Raw genomic sequence first — 15124 nt, forward strand, 5'->3', positions numbered from 1 at the left:
CCACAACGCTCATCTGAGTAACTTTAACCCTGCTGTTCTTCAGATTTTTATATTACCTTGAAAAAATATGACCCCATATTATAGTCCCACTCTAAGGATTTCTCAATCCACATAAGTAGGGATGCTTCAATATCATCAGAAATAATGTGGCTTTGCAGTTATTGAGAAGAAAATTCTATTCCTCTATATACATGCATTACATAAAATTTAATCCCTGTTTTTAAACTCTTACCCATGGTACAAAGTTTGAAAAGAATCCACTCAACTCGTATGTTTGCAAATGTTTGGTGTGATTGATTTTCAAAATCGATTTCCAATGAAGTAAAACTTTGATCCCCTACTGTGGCCCCACCCTATCCCCGGGTACATTTTGAACAATTTAGAATCTACAACCCCTCAAGAAGCTTTCACATAAGTTTCATCTCTTCTGGCCAAGTGGTTCTTGAGAAGAAGATTTAAAGAATTTTTCCTATGTATTTCCAATGTTAACCTTTGATCCCCTATTGTGGCCCTACACTACCCCCAGGGGGTACATTTTGAACAATTTAGAATCTACTATACTTGAGAAAGCTTCCACATAAGATTCATCTCTTTTGACACAGTAGTTCTTGAGAAGATTTTTTAATGACCCCACCCTATTTTGCCTTTTCTTGAGTATCTCTCCTTGGAATAGGACTTGATCCTTATTTGAACAATTTAGATTCCCTTCATTTAAGGATGCTTTGAGCCAATTTTGCTTAAAATTGGCCCGGTGGTTCTTGGGAAGAAATAAAAAATGTGAAAAGTTCAGATCGATGGATAGACAGACAGATGGACACCAGTGTAGGTGATGAGAAAAGCTCACTTGAGTTGAACTAAAAAGATACCTATTTACCTTCTCCACTTACAAGTATTAAAGTAACTACAACAGTTCTAAACAAACAATATCTAATGACAGTTATCATTTTTATTAATACTGAATCTATCTGTTTACATGTATATGAGGTAATATGCATATAATACACATATATATACAAATGTATAATGTTTTCTAAGTACATTATTGCTTTCAGTATAATTTGTGTTTGTAACAATTAATTTATTTATTCACTTCTTTGAAATAGTAGCATGATTATGTGAATATAAAATCGCTTATTTGATCAGTACCTTTAGACCCTTGAGTATAGCAGTGGGTTTTTTTTTTGTTCTTTTTTTCTTTCATTTTTTTAAATAAAATTTGTCTGGCAAAATGGATGAGATAGAAAATAGAAATAACATAATATGAACAACAGATAAGAAATTGCATTATTATGAACACTCAGCACATTGCTATAAGCTACTAGAAATCTGTGTCATCTAATAAATTTCAAACGTGATGGTGACATCACTGTCAATGTTGCACCCTAAGGACGGCTGTACATTAGACTGTAGGATTCAGGGTCAAATGTCAGGCTGCTGTGCTAAAAATGTCCTGATTCTCTGTAACAATTCCTTTTTAACATTGTCAGGGACCAGAGCTGTAAGAAAAACAAAAATATCTCATATAATTTATCATGCAAATCAAAGTGAAGCAAAAAAAAAAAAAGAACCTTAATACACCAAGACATAACTTTATATGGTTAAACATTTGAAATTCCTTCAGGCTTAAAAATATTGTTAATTAACAAATGACTTGGACACTGATTAATAATTACTAGCTTTTGGAATGACAAAATCACTTTGAAACACACATTTGATAGACTTGTTATACAGTGTTTATAAGTTTGTTCAAGTCAACAAAAGAATTATACTGATCCCTAGAATAGTATTACATGTAGTTCAAAAGTCAAATCTCTGTAATATGTTTAATCTTACTGAGTGACCAGGGAAAGATCAGTATAGGCTTTATAGCCCTCAAGGTATCCAAGGCATGAATAGAAAATAAATATTTTCTTAACAAAGTGTTAATTCAAGGAAAATGTGTAAATATTCCATATATCAAAGTAAAAAAGAAGCTTTACCCAAAGGGAATTTTTCAAAGTTATCTAAAAATAGATATGACCTAATCAATTTAATGTAGAATTCTATGGGCAAAGTACTATTAAGAAATGAATATTTGAGGAAAAATTATTTGAACAAGAGATCCATAAAACACAGGTAAATCAGAGATTACAGAGCTCACCTCAATGAATGTTGTCTTTAAGTAAGGCAAAGTCCCAAACTAATAATCTAGTAGTGTGCATCCCTACATGTAATATTTACGCAATTATGGTCCAACTGGGCTTGCAATTACTTGGGAATGGACTTACCTAAAAACTTTAAACTAGTCACTCATCCAGAAAATTTAAGTCATATCCAGCATCTGAAGCAAGTTTGAGATCATTCATTCCATGATGCATCATCCATGCAAGTTTGGTTCACATAGCCCAATAGTTTACTTTAACCTGGTCACTCAACTAGAAAATGTTGGTCAGATACACCATCCAAAGCAAGCCTGGAAGTGTGCATCCTCAGATGTATCATCTGTGCAAGTTTGGTCAATATAGGGCTTATAGTTACTTGGAAATGAGACCTGCTCCAAAAACGTTAACCTGGTCACTCATCCGGAAAATGTAGGTCAGATCCAGCATCCCAAGCAAGTCCAGTAGTGTACATCCTCAGATGTTTCATCCATGCAAGTTTGGTCAATATAGGGCTTATAGTTACTTGGAAATGAGACCTGCTCCAAAAACTTTAACCTGCTCCAAGAACTTTAACCTGCTCCAAAAACATTAACTTGGTCATTCTTCAGCTGAAATTGCAGTATCAAACCTTGACTGGTACAATGAAACATACTAGAATCATCCTCCATGCATCTCTGATTAAATAAGGGCATAGAAGTACTTGAAAAGAAATCTGCTCCAAAAACTTTAAACTGGGACGCCGACGCTGAGGGTATTACATAAGCTCCCCTAAACTTCGTTGAGGTGAGCTAAAAATTACCTTAAGTTTACAATTTGGTATATATAAATATGTAGGTCATTATGCAAATTTTAGAGAATTTTCCTATAGATAATTCTTATAATTAACACACACTGTTAATTAAAGGATTCTGCTTATATATTTCATTCAAATATATTTCATTTCATTCTGGTTTTTTTGTTGTTGATATCTTTTTAACTCATTTTATCATATAAGCATTATTTATTTTGAATATATACGATCCCTACAAACAAATCCCCTGTCATGAGTTTCTAAAATGTCTCTCTTTACAAACCATGGTCTTAAAACATTGTCACCCTTCTCTTTCCCAGAAAATTTGACCTTGTCAAAATATCATTGAACCAGAGGCCTGTTCAAAAGAGCAAGTGCTCGCGAACAAATCTCTTGGAAGGATAAGGAATTTTGGCGATTGCTCGTGAACGTTCCCTCTGTTGAACAGGCCTCTGATGTAGAACAGCATTATTAAGAGTATGTGATTTGTGAAGTATATCTTCTTTTTTTTTTAAGTTTTTCCCCCTATTAAAGGGCCTATTTATAATCCATGTCTTTGATCCTGTGATACCAAACTCAGTGCCAGCAAAGCTGTTGATCAGACCCAAAAAAATGCATTCTTCTTGCACAAAAACCAAAATGATATTTTTAGCAACATAATTGTAATGATCAAAAATATTTTTCATGCATCATGCAACTGAACAACTTATCCTGCTCTGTACCATGGGGTCCTTAACTACAATAATTTTGCCCTCCTTCATTTTTTTTGTTTTTTTTTTTTGTTTACTGTATTTGAAAGTGAGAGGGGGCAAAAATCTTTAGATTAAAAAAATATTTTGGGAATGGTCTACATTATTGGCTAACTGCTCTAAGTATCCAAAAGTCTATTGCAATATTCTACAGGTAAACAATATATTTTTTCAAAGTTTACCCCACTCTGGGCATGAACCCTTTACCCAGTGGACATGCATATATAAATCTAGATTTACATATGTAGTGGGGTAGAAATTTTTATAAAATGTTTAGGTAATTTTTCGAATCGATGGTATGGCTTATATCACAAATAAGTCATTAAATGATAATTTATGAGAAAAAAGAAGGAAAAAAAGGCCTGGGGATCTATATGGGAAGAGAGGAAAGGTTGTGGTGGAAGGGGGGGGGGGGGGGTCCTGTCCTCAAGCACCTATGCTTTCATGTATAAATACCATATACATAATTGGTTGAGTGATTTCAAAGAAAAGAGTACAGAGCAAGAATTTTAATAATTATCATTTGAATTTATGAGTCTGCCTTCTTTCCATCATACCAACAAAGTTTGGAGATCAGGCTGAAAAAGTTCAAAACCTGCAGATCAAAACTAGATCTGCTGTGATGAGTCTTATAAGACTGATACCCCCTGTCAGACAACTAATGAAAGTGTATCCTTAAAAATAACTTTAAAAAGAATCTGCCAACTAGCTAAACAATAATATAATGTACTGTAAATTTTCATAGCCTGAATCTTAAATAAGCTGTAATTTAGTTGAGGTTGTAACTCTTGTGTTCATGAGCAAACTTTGTGTCAAGTATAACAAATACACAGTCCTAGTATTAAAAAGTTATGACTGAAAGAACATTTAACTTCTGAGTGAGAGACTTTGGCCTTATACAAACTACAGCCATGGCTAAGAATCTATAGAGCAATCTTGATACCAAGTATGACCTGATGCTTCTCCAATAATAAAACATAGGTAATCAGAGATTACAGAGCTCACCTCAACGAATGTTGTCTTTAAGTAAGGCAAAGTCCCACACTAAACTAATAATCTAGGAGTGTGCATCCCTAAATGCAACATTTATGTAATTTTGGTCTGATAGGGCTTGCAGTTACTTGGGAATAGACTTATCTGAAAACTTAAAACTAGTCACTCATTCAGAAAATGTAAGTCAAATCCAGCATTCGAAGCAAGTTTTGAGATTGTTGTCCCTTGATGCATCATCCATGCGAGTTTGGTTCAGATAGGCCTTATAGTTACTTGGAAATGAGATCTGCTCCAAAAACTTTATCTGGTTACTCATCCGGAAAATGTAGGTCAGATCCAGCATCCGAAGCAAGTCCAGTAGTGTACATCCTTATATGTATCATCCATGCAAGTTTGGTCAATATAGGGTTTATAGATACTTGGAAATGACATCTGCTCCAAAAACTTTAACCTGGTCACTCATCCGGAAAATATAGGTCAGATTCAGCATCTGAAGCAAGTCCAGTAGTGTGCATCCTTAAATGTATCATCCATGCAAGTTTGGTCAATATAGGGCTTTTAGTTACTTGGAAATGAGATCTGCTCCAAAAACTTTAACCTGGTTACTCCTCCAGAAAATGTAGGTCAGATCCAGCATCCGAAGCAAGTCCAGTAGTGTGCATCCTTAGATGTATCATCCATGCAAGTTTGGTCAATATAGGGCTTATAGTTACTTGGAAATGAGATCTACTCCAAAAACCTTAACCTAGTCACTCATCCGGAAAATGTAGGTCAGACCCAGCATCCGAAGCAAGTTCAGTAGTGTGCATCCTTAGATGTATCATCCATGCAAGTTTGGTCAATATAGGGCTTATAGTTACTTGGAAATGAGACCTGCTCCAAAAACTTTAACCTGCTCCAAAAACATTAACCTGGTCATTCTTTAGCTGAAATTGCAGCATCTGAAACCTTGACTGGTACAATGAAACACACTAGAAGCATCCTCCATGCATCTCTGACTAATATAGGCCATAGAAGTACTTGAAAAGAAAACTGCTCCAAAAACCTTAACCTTCGTTGAGGTGAGCTAAAAATTGTCTTCTAGAAAGAACGAGTGCACTTATGGGCCCCGAAAAAAATGTGAAAAAATGAAGAATCAAATTAAGCACAATTTTTCATCTCAAATCATTAATTGATTCAACAAATTTTATCGCTGGTATTCAGGAATATACAAAGAACAAAGCCATACAATGTGTTAGGGGTCAGCCGACATTCGTGATTTTCTATAGTAAATCGAGGACGGTCATTCATTTCAAAGCTTTTGTTTACTGTCAGCCTAACGTTGTACAAACTTGTGCGAATGACAAAAAACGCATTATACATTTATAAAACTTGTGTGAAAGTAGGAAATTTGTACAAGATTAGGCTTGTACTTAAAATATTAAAAATGTATGAAAAGTTCAAAGTTTTTCTTATAGCAAGCGAGAGCTATTCACCTGTATGACCTATGTTGAACCCACCGATGGAATAAATTATTTAAAATACCGGTAGTCACGTGAGTTCTACCCAGGTAAGCATTCCTCAAAGGTTCTCACTGTAAAAGATAGCCACGTTTTGTATCATTATATCGAAGTCGTGCTGCATATACAGAAGTTTGTATGTATTTGGTTTTAGGAACACGGGGGGGGGGGGGGGGGGGGGGGGGGGGGGGGGGGGGGGGGGGTAGGAGAGTTTAGTGTCGTTAAAATGTCATCATACATAAAAGTGTCGAACATTTTTAACATTCAAGCAAGACAATGGTACCGGTATTGAAAGCTACCTAAATACACTTTTTTCATTTTAAAATTTAAAGGAACTAATGTTAATACTTATTGTATTATTTCAAATGCAAGCGTGCAAATTTCTTAGTTTGATCACTATGACTACAGGCATCTATACAGCTTCATTCGATTTTTTTCTCAGGTAAAATAGCGCAAGAAGTATCATTTGGCAAACGAGCCCGTCAATGGTCAATGATTCACCATCAGATTGTTCAAGTGTCCGATTTAAATGTCTCCTCCCCTTGATTTAAATAAACGAAATTCAGAATAGGTACGGTACTACTTTTCCGGATTTGGGGTATCTAAAAGTATTCAAAAAATCTTCATTTATTTCATACTCATGCTGATTTAGGTGATGTTTTAACGTGATTTTAATTAGAAATATCCACTTTTGTTAAACTTTTACCAAAAGAGAACAATTTGGTAATATGTTCTAAAGTAATACGACACTGAAAAAGGGCCCATTCAGCATTGCTTAAGTGCACTTGTCCTTTACACTCCAAAAACTTCTAGAACTGATACTTTTGAATTCTGTGACATATTCAATAATCATAATCAGATCTGGGAAAAAGTATGACCTAGAGTAATTCAACCACAGAATACATGGACAAGAATTTAAAACTTCACAACTTGTCCAAATGACCATGATGCCACTTCGTTTCAAATCCTCTGTTCACAAGCAATATTTGTGCTTAATATAATCTTCTAATGTTTCTCAACTTCAAAGTTATGGCTTCAAAGTTATTGCGAAGGCAAGAATTACAGAATGTTTCGCAAACCTGTAATCTGGGTTAGGGTCAGTACGTATCCTTGATTCACAACCTATCCTTTGTCTCCAGTACACGCATATTAAAACTTCTAAGGCCTAAAAATATATATATATATTTGTTTGCAGTTACCTGACTGCCTCTAATTTTATGCGCCAACACAGTTCTGGATTTTCTTTCCTTGTAAAATACAGAAATTGCATGTCTGTACTTTTTCCTTTACATAATGGCTTATACAGGTTATAGGTCTTAAGGTCACTTTTTAGTAGCCAATCTTAGAGTTCTTGGGTATATTGTGAAAAAAAAGAAAAAAAACTTCATGGCTGAGAGAATAGAGTTTCAAACTGTCTATAAAAAACTGTATGTCAAAGTTTTGCCTTTATGTAAAATAATAAAATAAAAAAAATCCTACTTACAGATCCTATATTATAATAGCATGTAATAGTAACCAAAACGTAATATTTCCTTAGGCTTAATGTACCTCTATCTCAAAGCTGGGACAGACAGAATAATCTAATACATTGTACTCTGGTACCCTGTGTATCATAGCTCTGATAACTTAAATGGATATCAATTGATGTACCAGTGGTATAATACTAATATACAAGTACACAATGACAGAAATTCTCCATTCAGATAACAGACCTCTTCCTTTTGGTGTAATCTCTGCAACTAGATCATCCACTGTTATATGTTCCAAGCCTTTCTGTTTAACTACCTCTGAAAAAAAAATATATATTCTTTATAATTATTCTCTGAATTATCCACTTGTGTAATGATACATAGCTTTTACACTTCTCATGCATGTATTGTTTCATTTTTATTATTACCTAGTATCAATAACTTTAAGCTAATCATTGAGGATACATAGTCTCAGTATTGTATTTTCTTTTCTATTTTTTTTTCTGTCTGCAGACAGAGTTGGTATGAAATTATTTTTTTTCAGCACTATTTCTTTATTAAAAAATTTCAAATGTTGAAAAAAAATAGGGGGGGGGTGGGGTGGGGGTGGGGGGTTAGGGTTGAATAGGAAGCCCTGAACTCGGATTTCTTCCCCTAAGTAAAAGTAGTGATTTCTTAACTAAACAATATATAAAGGTAGAAGTTATCTATCAATGGGTAACAGTAGCGATTACTAAATAACCACACAAATGGCATTTAGCAGTTAGATGATGCAAGAGTATATATAATATGTAAGAAGCTTTTAAAATATGATTGCTTTTTTTTTCAAGAAATTTAAGTAAAGGCAATTTGAAAACTAAAATTCCTGGTATTGGCTGTTAAACTTGATATCAGTGAGATGGTGACCATCTCAAAGGGCCCCACTTTTAGTATGTAAAAGAGAGGAAATATGGATTTTATACAGAGATCTGCTTTGACACTGATTTGGTCTACAGCAGAGAGTATATACTTTAAACAAGGATTTAAGTGATCAATTTACACTGTAACACAAAGTACTGCTTTTGGAGAGACCCCTAATCCAGAAATTTGGTTCACTACACATTTTGTACCAAGGGCACTCTTTTTATGAAGTATTAGCCAACTCAGGCTAAAGGAAGGGCAAACATGCTTCAGACAAGGATTTTACACAAAAATCTAATTGACAATGATCTTATAACGACTTTGCCCAATTGCTTTTAACTCTGCACATTCTTTACGAGTCAAACAGGTCTTTGGACAAAATATTACTAGCACAAATAATAATTCTACCAAAATATTTGCTTCAACCATGCCCTACAAACTTGGGTCAAGGTCACTGCACATAGCTCACTTAGGCTAATTTAGTATTTCATGTAAAGTATGAGCCAGACTGAACCAAAGGGAAAACTGCTCTGAATAAGGACAATTAATAGATACCTTTTTTTTCTTTTTACCTTTACCATAGAAACTTTGTATCAAAGTTGCTATGAAGTAAGGGCCAAAATGGTCCAATGGCAGAAAGTATATTCCCCCAACCTGACTCTCAACTAGAAATTTACATCAAGGATACTGCAAACCCTACCCAAGAACCTTCTTTACATGAAATATTACCCAGATTTAGCAAAAGGGAGAGCAATTAAGCTCTGGACAAATATTTCCCACAGAGACACATTTTTAATTTACCTTTTATTTAGAAACTTGGATCAAGTCTACTGCACACCCTTTACTCATGGACACTCTGTGGGTGATGTATGATCCACATTGGGTGAAAGGGAGGGGAAAAAAATGGGCCAGACAATATGGGACAAAAAGTCTGGTCACTGTAGGGTGCCTACAGAGGGAGTTCTGATAAATAGCATGTGAAAGGAAAATCATTCATTTTGAAAATGCAAAGTAAACTTTCAAAAAATGTCTAAGTGGTCCTCACTGATCTCCTTTGATAATGAATGTATGCTTTATTTGGGGATTTATACCTTTACAGTGTTGCTTAAGTTGATCTCGCCAACCACATTCTATCAGTCTGGTTCTCAACAATTCTTTTAATCTAAAAAGATATGACATTTTAATTACATTATGCTTTATGATATAGATTGAGCTTTTTTTTTAATTTGAAGACTTACTTTTTGCTCTAAAGATTTTTTTTTTGGTTGAATCAGTGAAACATTTTACATTAGAATGTCACAAATCCTTAAACAGGTTGAGACCATTTGCCCAAATGGGACATAATGACCTGTTTGGGTTATAATATCCCCATAAAGGATATACATATATGTAAAGTGCAAAAAATGGACAAAAATATTTAGCTTGAAATACTGTAAATCCATGTAAATTCATAACAAGACCCAATGGGCCACAACGCTCACCTGAGTAACTTTGGCCTTGCTGTTTTTCACCTGATTTCCCCCTTTGTAGTACTTATTGTGTCCCAGCCCTACCCCCAGGGGTCTTGATTTAATCAATTTAAAATCTACACTACCCCAGCATGCTTTCACCTAAGTTTCAGCTTTTCTGGCCCACTGGTTCTTGAGAAGAAGATTTTTTCCTACATATTTCAATGTAAAACTTGGATTTCCTATTGTGGCCCTGCCCTACCCCCGGGGGTCATGATTTGAACAATTTAGAATCTACACTACCCCTACACTACCTCAGCTTTTCTGGCCCAGTGGGTCTTGAGAAGATTTTTTAATGACCCCACCCTATTTTTGTCTTTTCTTGATTATCTCCCCTTGGAAGGGGGCTTGGCCCTTCATTTTAACAATTTAAACTCCCCTTCACCCAAGGAAGCTTTGTACCAAGTTTGGTCAAAATTGGCCCAGTGGTTCTTGAGAAGAAGTCAAAAATGTGAAAAATTTAGACGGACAGACAGACGGACAACGTGTGATCAGAAAAGCTCTCTTGAGCTTTCAGCTCAGGTGAGCTAAAAAGCAACAACTTTTGGAAAACAAATTTTTCTGTATCCCTACTGTTTAGGATGTTGATACACAGAAGATCCAAAACTTCTTTTTTAAAAGATTAATCTTACAAACTGTAGGGTTATAGAAAAACTTGCTTTCTTAAAGTTGCATCCTCACAATGTCAAGGTTTTGTGATCTCGGAACTCCACTCAAACCCTTGACATAAGTAGCTATTTAAAAGTTGGGCTAGAAAGCTATTATTTCATTTGTTCCTGGTCTAGGACTGGAACCAATCAGAAAACAGCTTTTATTGTAGGTAAGTTTTGTAAACAAATATGACTCCTCTTTAAATGGAAAGTGTCAATATTGTAGGATTTGTGACTAGTTACAAATCCTGCGAAACATCGGAGATTGATTTTTTTTTTTGAAGATCGTCCTCCTTACTTTGAATCACAAAAGATATACTCTGGAATTGGGAAATTTGATAACGACGGATTTGAAAAATATATTCTCATTGGTTAGGCCAATTCAACTTAATTGATAGATTATCATCCTCGCCCGCCCCTCAGAAATTGGCCCGCCCCAATTTTTTTATTTTTGCGAGAATTATTTTTTGCGGAAACTTTTCGTGTTCGATTCCGGTATTTATGTTTCAAAAAGTATTTACAGTTTAGAAACATCAATGTTGCACAACAGTATTAAATTTTGCTATATTCTTACCAAAAATGTGCAACTTTGAGTAGGTGATATTAATTGAAAACAACATTTTGAGAAGTTTCCTTTTCAGATCTTGTTAAACAATTCTTTATAAAGATTTTAGTACCAAAAAATACATAGCCATCCAGCAAGGCACACAAGTTTGTTTCGGTCGAAGTCGAGCAGGTGCTTGAAAATCAAGTCCAGGACCTAATCACTCCCCACTCAAATACAGTATATAGAAAAATTAGCATGCCCTAAATCATAATGAATCTAGTCAATACAAGTGGTTTACATATTGTTTTTCATCTCGTAAAAAATTCAGCTCCAGTCTCATGTTAAAATGCTGGAATCGGAAGGGCAGATTCAGGAATTATTTTGCGTCAGCCATGATTTGACGTGAACCTCAAGTGAAATACTGTTATGACACCTGCAAGAACCGCACGTCAAGAAAGGGAAATGGTTTTTAGTATTTCTCGTGTTGTGACAAGCAAGAATGAAAGAAGGGGTTGGTATGCTACAAATTTTAGTGATGAAAAAACAATCATCGATTTCTACTGACAACATATTGACAACAGGCCACCCAAACCTGACACTCAGATTGCGAGAATTACTGTCAAAATTGGACATAAAAAAAACTGATAAATAAAAAATAAAATCCTCCCACCCGCCCCATATTTTTTGGTGACCCTGGATGATAATCTACTAATTAAGTTGAATCGGCCTTAGTTTATAATTATGTGTAACCACAAGCCCAACTTTTCAATAGCTACTTATGTCAAGGGTTTGTGTGGAGTTCTGAAAGCACAAAACCTTGACATTTTGTGAGGATGTAAAAGTTGTTGCGTTCAATGTATATTTATTTATGCAGATTAACAATATTTTTAGTTTGATTTTTATTTATCAATTTTTTTGAAAGTTCTGTGAATTTATAATTATCCCATTTAGACAAGTGGTCCCAACCTGTTAAAGTAAGAATTTGAAAATAATAAACCAAACTATATCAAACAGCTATATAAATGTACAGATAATTAAAATCTACAATATGCACAAAGGAAAATCAATTAATCTGTAGATTTTAAGTCAAAAACTCATTCCTCCTCTCAGTTTCATGTTAAAGTTTTCTTTACTCACCGATCACGTTCTCCTGTCTCCACCAACTTCTGATTAATGGTGGCCCTCATCTGAGCATCTTTCCGCTTTATTTCACTGCAATTATAAACAACTTTTTTTCCCAACTATGTTTCGAACAATATAACTTAATTTTGCTAAATGACTTGTCACAGGTGGTGAATAATCAAGTCTCAACCATGACTCAAACCGGGCCATTGGCATACAGTGCTAGCACTCTAACCACTGAGCTATTGAAATCCAGTATACTGACTGATAAACCCGATGACCAGACCCTTGGGCTATGATGATGTTAGCCTTAACTTTATTGTATCATTTTAAAATGACAATCATGGATCTGGACTAGAAATTATATACCCTGGTATCTCATGGATTCATGTTACTAATAAATTTGCCAGATTGACAAAACTTTCTGTTTATTTTAAACAAAATTTAAAGTTAATATGGTTTCATCTTTTCAAAAATAAAAAAAAACAGTGCAGTTTTACTGTTTAACTTTGTACAAATATATATCAAAACTTAGTGCTGGACTGATTCTCTCCAGAGAAAAATCAATCATTTGATGGATTTGTGGTACTTCATCAAATCTATGGTGCCTTATTTGAATAACAATGAATAATTTGTGTTACTAATAAATTTGCTAGATTAACAAAACTTTCTGTTTATTTTAAATAAAATTTAATGTTAATAGGGTTTCATCTTTTCAACAAAAAAAAACAACAAACAAACAAACAAAAAAAAAAAAAAAAAAACAACTGTGCAGTCTTACTGTTTAACTTTGTACAAATATATATCAAGACTTAGTGCTGGACTGATTCTCTCCAGAGAAAAATCAATCGTTGATGGATTCGTGGTACTTCATCAAATCCATGGTACCTTATTTGAATAACAATACTTAAGTTCATGAAAAAGATATGCAAAACCAATGCTGCATTTGATAGAATAAATAACTGTTACTAACTACTATAAATAAGTTGTTTTTAAGACCGTCAACCACATTTTAAAATAGAGTAAGACATAAAATTTGAAATTCTTTTTTTCATTTATTTTGCCGAGAAAATGAAGAAGACTTTTAAATATACCCTTAGAAAAATAAATATTATAAAAACTTCATTATTATTATTGAAATTAACTCCTTTAAATAACTAAATTACACAAAATTATTTTCAAAATACAAAAATGCTCTTACTCCGCCATGATTGTTATGCTGTGTTCAGAATAAAATGACACTAGATCCCGATCGTTTAAACTGGCGTGCCAAAGGATGACTGCACTTAACGCCTGTTTTTGGGTCTTTTTCGGTTGCTTCTGTTGCTTTTATATCTAAACCTTGTCTCACTTTTGTATGTTTATGAAAGAATACTGTCAATTTGGAACCACATTTAAATCTTAAAATGATTTTAGACTGTGACACAATAAAATGATTTAATGTTTTTTGTCCTTACTGCTTTCCAAATATAGTGAATTTACACTTACCTGCCCTTGATTGAATATAAGATATGCATGAGAGGTGGAGCTAACATTGTAAGAATGGGTCTAAAATCTTGATAAATAACAATGACATGTTTGGAAAAGCGAACATGATCACTCTTTCCAGTCTACCTCTACATTCTGTATGGCACAAATACACTTCTGACAAAGGTTTCAAAACGAAATTAACAATATAAGCACGTCAATGTAATTAAAGCAGATTTTATATCAATGCCAGATGACTTAACGTGTTCGAACACAGTGTCCTAGTTAGCACAAAACATGCTACCTTACAAGTCACGTGACGGAATTTAGTATTCACAAAGTTATCTGAGGTAAGAAATCACGTGGTGAATTATAATATTCAACATGTCACAATCCTTGGTTACAACACAGAGAGCGAATGTAAGAAGAAGCAGTTTTTTCTCTTTTTAACCATGAGCGCATGTTTGTCTATTAATCTCCTTTTGACACATTATTATTTATGCAAATATACAACTACTGTTAAACGTAGAACAATAGACAAACATGCGCTGACTATGTATAAAGTCAGCAAAAAAGTGGGCGTCCTCATTATCGAACGGAGATTCAAGAAATTGTGATGACCCCTGCCTTTGAAAACAGATTCGAACATTGTAAATACACACTTTTATTAAACGTAATTACATAAAGTTGTAGATTGGATGTTGACCATTCTTGCAATGAAAAGAAAAATGCTTGTTTTGAAAGTTTATTTTGTCGCGAATTCCGCATGTCCTTAAGTGCAGTCATCCTTTTGTATATCGTGATTTTCAAATCTGCAACATTAAGAACCCCAGATTTAGTGGGGAAGGGAAAATTTAGTTGATTGCATATCCCCGTAGAATTCAATAAATTCACAAGAATAGACTTGGGGTATGAAAAAAAAATACAAACATGTTTCATTACAACACAAATACGTTTGTTTAGCTAGTCTCACTAGTTCACGTATCTGTAACAGTAGATGTTTTGATAATTAATTTGTTTGAATAGCATTTAAAGTTAATGCAATTTACCTGTATTTTTCAAATTTTAAAAATACATTAAAAGAACTTTTTCCTGATTTTATCGTTTTTAATAATATTTATGAATATGATATTTTCTGAAAGAATTAAAACAATCAAAGATAAATGAATTTGAGATTAAAAGATAATTAAATTAAATTCTTAAAAAAGTTGATTTTAACAATTTTTTGAAATTCTTATCAATTAAAATCTGATTTCTTGTATGTTAGATCTATTTTCATTTATTTGTTT

At 33.9% G+C, this 15124-nt stretch overlaps 1 protein-coding gene across 1 annotated transcript; it reads right to left on the reverse strand.

Annotated features, from left to right (window-relative positions):
* Positions 1-931: 931 nt before the first annotated feature.
* On the reverse strand, positions 932-13626 carry LOC133196680 (transcription and mRNA export factor ENY2). The gene is made up of 5 exons (XM_061332539.1): positions 13570-13626; positions 12384-12458; positions 9633-9703; positions 7885-7959; positions 932-1496 (listed from the first exon to the last, which is right to left on the reverse strand). Exons 1-5 carry the CDS (start codon positions 13575-13577, stop codon positions 1420-1422), a joined length of 306 nt encoding a protein of 101 aa, XP_061188523.1. The 5' UTR covers positions 13578-13626; the 3' UTR covers positions 932-1419.
* Between the last annotated feature and the right edge of the window lie 1498 nt (positions 13627-15124).

This window comes from Saccostrea echinata, unplaced genomic scaffold (assembly GCF_033153115.1).
Source record: "Saccostrea echinata isolate AGI-Se365-2 ecotype Australia unplaced genomic scaffold, CSIRO_AGI_Sech_v1 ptg000030l, whole genome shotgun sequence".
In the NCBI taxonomy this organism is placed as follows: Eukaryota; Metazoa; Mollusca; class Bivalvia; order Ostreida; family Ostreidae; genus Saccostrea; species Saccostrea echinata.